Source organism: Episyrphus balteatus, chromosome 2, assembly GCF_945859705.1.
Source record: "Episyrphus balteatus chromosome 2, idEpiBalt1.1, whole genome shotgun sequence".
Lineage (NCBI taxonomy): Eukaryota > Metazoa > Arthropoda > Insecta > Diptera > Syrphidae > Episyrphus > Episyrphus balteatus.
In genome coordinates, this window is record NC_079135.1 from 78,501,450 (window position 1) to 78,507,965 (window position 6,516).

The 6,516-nt window shown below is 31.2% G+C and overlaps 1 protein-coding gene across 1 annotated transcript; it reads right to left on the minus strand.

The window, feature by feature from the left end:
* Positions 1-902: 902 nt before the first annotated feature.
* Positions 903-2,660, minus strand: LOC129908477 (RNA-binding protein NOB1). Its single transcript, XM_055984966.1, has 3 exons — positions 2,512-2,660; positions 1,418-2,455; positions 903-1,361 (listed from the first exon to the last, which is right to left on the minus strand). The coding sequence occupies exons 1-3, from the start codon at positions 2,584-2,586 to the stop codon at positions 1,041-1,043; spliced, it is 1,434 nt and encodes a 477-aa protein (XP_055840941.1). The 5' UTR covers positions 2,587-2,660; the 3' UTR covers positions 903-1,040.
* Positions 2,661-6,516: the final 3,856 nt, after the last annotated feature.

Below are 6,516 nucleotides of genomic sequence, written 5' to 3' on the forward strand. Positions count from 1 at the left end.
TACTTTGAACTAATTCAAAAATGTCTCCTACATATTTTCTAGTTTTGCGAAACAGTTAATGAATTCATTCAAATTCATTACTCAAGTCGAGATTTTTCTTAAGTTAATGTCTGAGGAGGCTTTTGGGCAATTCAGCTATTCGTAATCCAGTGTCAAGGAATGCTCAAGCGTTTCAGCCCTATTCTGCTATTCGATTCACGTGAATCGAAATATTTCCTTACTTAATTACATCAAATTGGCTTTCAAAAACGTTTAACTTTCGGTAGCATGATGTTGTTTCCGTCAGTTTTAGAAATTCTAAAGAAAAAAAAAAAAATTGTCTGAATTAAATTTTAACCACCTTTTAAGAGCTTATTATTTAAGACTTTCTAGTGAATCGAATACGGCTGTTTACTTGGAAATTTCCTCGGTTCACTTTAATAAAGCGCACAACTCACTGAAACGCTTAAGTTTTCTAAACTCAAATGAAATTAAAACTTAAAAGTGTAGCCCGAAACTACCTTAGACCTAAAATTGGTATTCCTGAGGCTAGAATCTTTTCGAAATTCAATGAGTTTAAAGGGAATGCATGAAGATATTTTTCCGTCTAGTTCATTGACTTCAGAAAAAAGTCAAGCCTCGTGTTAAAAAATTGTACATTCGCATAAACTTAAATTCAAATTAGAAGTAGGGAGAAATGCCAAATCTTCTTTGGTTTTCGATGCAGATTTATCTTTCATTTTAATTTTGAAACAAAAGCAATCAATAAACACCGGTGCAAACATACAATTTATTTAAATTCCAAAGAAATAATTTTTATCCACTATCTTATCAGGCTTTAAAAAGCAAAGTTCTTAGAATAATTAAAAAGTTGGAGAAGCTTAATCAATAATGTCTAGATCTAAATAGGGAAAACTAGATCATTAGTTCGCTGGACAATAAAATCATCTCCTTTTATTAATTCATTCAATTGAACCCAAGATGTACAACAAAGTACAACTTGATTCTAGTAGAAAATCACATTCATGTTATAATATTTACTAGAAATATAATAAACCATTTTATTTAACCAATCTATTATAATGCTTCCGACGTCTGTCTTCCTCGAAATTATTGTTACGTGCCCATTCTTTAAGATTTCCCTGTGATCGCAAAACGGCAGACTTGGAATCAACATCACGCATAACGAAAGGAGAATACCCAGCTGTGTAGTCTTCATTCAAGGCAGTGGTTTTTGTTTTGGCCACACGTGATGGCATCTGTCTGGGCATTGGTTGATCTTCAAAGAGAAGTGGATTACGTGAATGCTTGCCACCCTTGAATCGTGGCAAACTTTGGTTTTTGTATTTTGCAGTAAGAGGTCTTCTTGTGTTGATATGAATCTAAAACAAAAATGTGTTTAAAAATGTTACTCAACTATAAGCTCCATTAAACTTACGACTTGTTGTCCATTTTCATCCAAACTAACTGCGACTTTCTTTAAAGTCTTATTGCCACAAATGGGACAGAAAACCTTTGTCATGACACTGGTTGTTTTGAAACAAGTATAACAACGCAAAATGTATGTTCGAACGTGTTTAATCACACGGCCATTCAAGGCAGAAACATTGAGGTTCATTTGTTTGAGGACATTCTGAATAGCAAAATCTGTTGACATGCAAGCAACAACTGGAATAACTTCATCTTCGATTTTACCCTCAAGATCTTTCTTTACTTTTTTGATATTTGATGGAGTTATCCAACCACTATCATCATTGTAGTCGTCGCCATCTTCAGCACCAAATTCTTCATTTTCCTCACTTTGTTCATCTTCGTCTTCGGATGAACAATCAACTTCTGGAACGTTGGTAGGAGCTAGAATGTCAGTAGCGTTCTCTGAATCGCAGTTCAGATTTGCAAACGATTTTTCTAATTCTTCTTCGGTATAATCGTCGTTTTCATTTGCATCGTGACATTCTTTTTCGGTTGGAGCATTCTTCGGTTCTACTTTTTCTGTGTTTTTAGTTTGCTCTGTGCTTACAGGTTTTTCTTCCGATTCCACATTAGATTGTTCACTTTCAAGTAAATGCTCTTCGGATTCTGATTCGCTTTCACTTTCATCAGTTTCTGGGCTTCCGTCTGCTCGAACACCTTTTTTCGGAACATAGAATCCAGCCAATTTAGTATTGCCTATAAGCTCTTCTGGTTTCTTTTTAGAAGCAACAACTCTGGAAATGCAATGTTGTGTTTTGATGTGATCGGAACCAACATGTTCTTTTTCTAATTCATAAGTTAGAGCAATTATTTTCAAATCGATTGCCGATAAACTGGCATAGTCTCCAGTTTTCTTTGAAAATTCTGTTACGAATTTAAGACATTCGGAATGAGGTTCACGAATTTGTAGATCAAATGGCAAAACAACCAAACGACGTATTTGTCGTTTGTGTTTGACTTCTTCAATAACATCGGGAACTGTGAGAATATTTTCGGCGTATTCCTATAAAAAAAAGTATGTTATTATTATGTTTTTATAATAATACTAATGTTTATTACATGTAATTGGACAACATTAATAAATGCCGTTGTATCTGCTACCAAATATTTAATTTTCTTTTCAGACATTTCCATTTTCACAAAATAATAACACGTGCAGTGTTTTTAAAAAGAAGGATGGTGGATGAATGACAGTTGACAGCAGTTGTCATTTGGTAATATGCTTGGTTCTCTTACAACAAATGTTTGAAAAATGTTAGAAATCTTAAGGTCGCGTCCTTACTAGATTATATTTATGGTTTCCTTTGTGCCTGGCTACACGGTGATTTTTCAATCGCCTAACCATTCAGGTTGTAGGCAAGATGGGAGGATTTTCCTCTTTTTGACGTTTGTTTCTAGAAAATGTGAATTGGAACACGATTGGGCACAACACTGTGTAACCAGGCACTTTGGTTTCAATAAATCGCGATTATTTTTCAGAATTATTTTTGACATTGTTTTTTGGGTAGATATTTTGGGATTTTCAAAAATTTTAACACATTTTTATTACTCGTTTGGTGTTTGACCAAAAATGTTATAGTCTCTATAGTTTAAGTGATTGTTGATACGAGACGAAGAAGGTAATGGTCTTGAAGATTTCGAAGATCAATTAACAGCCCTATTCTGGCAAACCTCACAAGTCACAAGAACCTCACAAGGTGATCATAACTCGATTTTGCGAGGATTTATTTCACACAAACTTCTTGCTAGCAAAAATCCAACTTGTGAATTGTGACCTCCTTCAGAGCAGATCACAAATTCGAAAGTTTTTGTGACGCGAAAACCTCACAAAATCAAATTCAGCTCAACTTGTGAGGTTCTCATAACTTGTGAGGTTTGCCAGAATAGGGCTATAAGGCTATGAGAACAATAGTGACGTAAGCCATATAATTAAGTTTTGAGCTACGAGAGATTTAAGATATATGGTTTTTTAAAACAACGCTTTTTTTAGTGTCATCTAGTTTGGAGTGTATCTAGCTGCATAAATCTATTTATTGTATACTTACTCAGAATAAAGGATATAAACTTTTTTCGTTTATCTAACCGTAAGATATAGATACTTGGAAGTACAAAAATCGAGAAAATCTTTAAAAATTCGTTTTTTGTTCTTAATTTTGTAAAAAATTGAAAAATTATAATAATCAAACGCGCAAGACATATTCTTATTGAAAATAAATTGCTCCACAAAAAAGGTCTTGTTAACTTTTTTCATTAATCTAACCATTCTAAAGATATTCGAGATCAAAGTTAAGAAAAATTCACGATCCGATGCAACTGGTCTAGTATCATTGCAAAAGTGCAAAAGTGTAAAATCTTACAACACTACAACAACAAAATATACGGATTTAAATTTTACAACAGTCTTGCACTTTTGCTATACCCTAGACCTATTGCAAAATAAAAATACAATAGAGTAAAGTTATTTTTGACAGATGGCAGCTCACCGTCGCATCGCCCATGATAAACAGTTTGTCTTTTTTATTCTGTGTATTATGGTTGTCGGCTTGTCGGTACTCATGTCCCGTAATTTAGTTTCTTTTGATGTAAAATAATTTGTGAAAATTAACCCGAACAAAACAAAGAATTAAATTATAAAAAATGGAATAAAAAAAAAAACATCATGGATTTCATTCATGCTTCAATATTTACTATAGATAAGAAAAGGGGGCGATCACGATCTATTGTAAAAAAATAAAATTTTATATTTTTACTAGGCCTGTTACACCAGATCGTGAATACCCCTATTATAAAAACATTTATTACTTTTCAAAATTTTCCAATTCACTGAAAACTCATTATTATCAAATTTGCAAGATGTATTCTTATAAAGTCTAATACGTTCTACAAAAAAGTCGTTAGCATCAAATTGATTGCTTTAACCGTTTAGAAGATAATGAATTACGATTTTTTTGAACGAATTGAATATATAAATTTTTTAACTGAATAAAATTCCAGCAATCGCATTTTTTTTTTTTTTATGAAATAGTAGATAGTGATTATTAAAATTTATTTTTGCAATTTCAGAGAAGATAATATGAATTTCAGTGTATTTGAGCATAAAAAGGTAAGTTTTTACTAAATTTGGTAGAACATTTTTTTTTATTGAAAAAAATAAACATAAAAAACAAAAAACTTGATTTTTTTGAATTTTTCACATAAATTTTGAGGTTATGTGAAGAAACAACTTTTTTCCATAGAACTTGTAGTTTTGCCAGAAATCGATATATAAACCATTTTGTACCCTCAAAAAATCACAACTCGGATCGCCCCAATTTATTTTTCCTTAATTTTTATCATATGCCCATCCTTTTCTAATGGGTTTCATCCTACTATCATTTTTTGTTATTTAAAAAAATATTTATCGACCGTGGTTCATGAATTGAAGCTCACTCAAAAAAGAAATGTAATGTACAAAAAAATAGATGTAGCCCAAAATGTTAGACATAGAACAATTTTATATTTTCAATCGTTCAAGAGGAAACAAAGGACCATGGGCATTTTGGGCCCAATTTCAATATTGCTCAACAGTGATGAAACGCATGTCAAAGGTCTTGAGGAGTACTTTAAATTATTATATGGGGGTAAAGTCAAAATCGAGCGCAAAAGTGGTGTTTTGGATCATTTTATAAAAAAGTAATTGAAATGAAAAAAAATATATTTAAAAAAAGTGGCAACACTTACTATAAAGTGTTTCACCTTTTTCAAAAGGTAGACAACCCACCTTTAATTTAGTATTAAAATTAAGTTATTTCTATTAAAAGTTTTCGAAAAAAATGATTTATAAATACAAAAATTATTTCACTTTTTGTGAAATAAAGCTCTAAAATGACTTTTTTAATTCACTGCACTATCAATTAATCAAACACTGAAAACCTTATAGTTTTATCTCTTCTAGTTTTTAAGAAAATCGAAAATCGAAGAACAAACTGTTTTTGACTTGCAGGAAGATCATTTGCTAAAATATGGGCGTTTCATCACTGTTGAGCAATATTGAAATTGGGCCCAGAGTACACACAAAAGTGCCCATGGTAATTTATATTTTACTTTTTCGTTAGTTTTACGTTTTCGAATTAAAAAAAAAAACTGCTTACTTTCCATTGATGCCAATATCTCCCAAATCCATATATAGGAACGCCACCCGTGGGATAATATGAGATAATTAACATCTTATTCTCAATTCTCTGTACCTACCAACAAAAACTCTTTCCCATCTATCTATTCCTTCTAACTAGTGCCGTGCAATATACAAAAGACCTTAGGCATACAGGCATATAGTGAAAATTATTATAATTATTATAAAACCTACCGTTTAAAAAAAAAAACTCTTGTGACCTTTGACCCCTTATAATGGAACTAGCTGACAGAAGAAACTTCAGGACTTTTCACAGATTGTTAACCATCCTAACACCAAGCTGTATACCAAAAATCACCATGTTAAAATTTTTTTTCTTGAAAACTTCTATTTTTCCTGGGCTAAAAATTTTATAAATAAACTGTATCATTATTCCTTCTATTGGAAAAATTACAATTAAGCTTTTTTTTGGCGCTAAAAACCATGAGTTCTTAAGCTGATTCTAAGTAGGAAAACTTATGAGTCATTTATATGTCAATTTCACTTCGTTTAGTTTTAAACATCACTCTTTGTCTTTGCAAGCGATTTTTCAAATTTTAAATACTATTTGAAATAGTATTATTTATCTTTCAAATATTTTCCTTGTTGTCTAACGATTTTCCCGCAATTTGTTATAAACAGGATTTTTTCCATTTTAAAGTGTTTCTATTTTGTAATCTTTTCATTTAAACTTCATTTTATTTAAAACAATCCGTTTTTTCTTCTGAATAATGAATAATTAATTCTTTTAAAATTATTTTACTTTTTCACAAAAAAAGGAATATTTCAATTTCTTATTTTTTTTTTTTCAAAAACCAAGAAATTAATGTCGTTTTCGATTGGAATAACTCAAGGATTCACTCATTCTGAAATCCAATAAAACAGTTTAAATCGCTTCCACTCAATTCTGAAAT

What these genes read in the sequence shown, in the direction of transcription:
- LOC129908477 (XM_055984966.1), bottom strand. Translation starts at nt 2,586, where the DNA reads ATGGAAATGTCTGAAAAGAAAATTAAATATTTGGTAGCAGATACAACG. An exon ending in TTAATGTTGTCCAATTACAT is followed by an intron (nt 2,456 to 2,511) that starts GTAATAAACATT and finishes TTTTTTTTATAG; the next exon opens with GAATACGCCGAAAATATTCT. An exon ending in ATGAAAATGGACAACAAGTC is followed by an intron (nt 1,362 to 1,417) that starts GTAAGTTTAATG and finishes TTTTTGTTTTAG; the next exon opens with ATTCATATCAACACAAGAAG.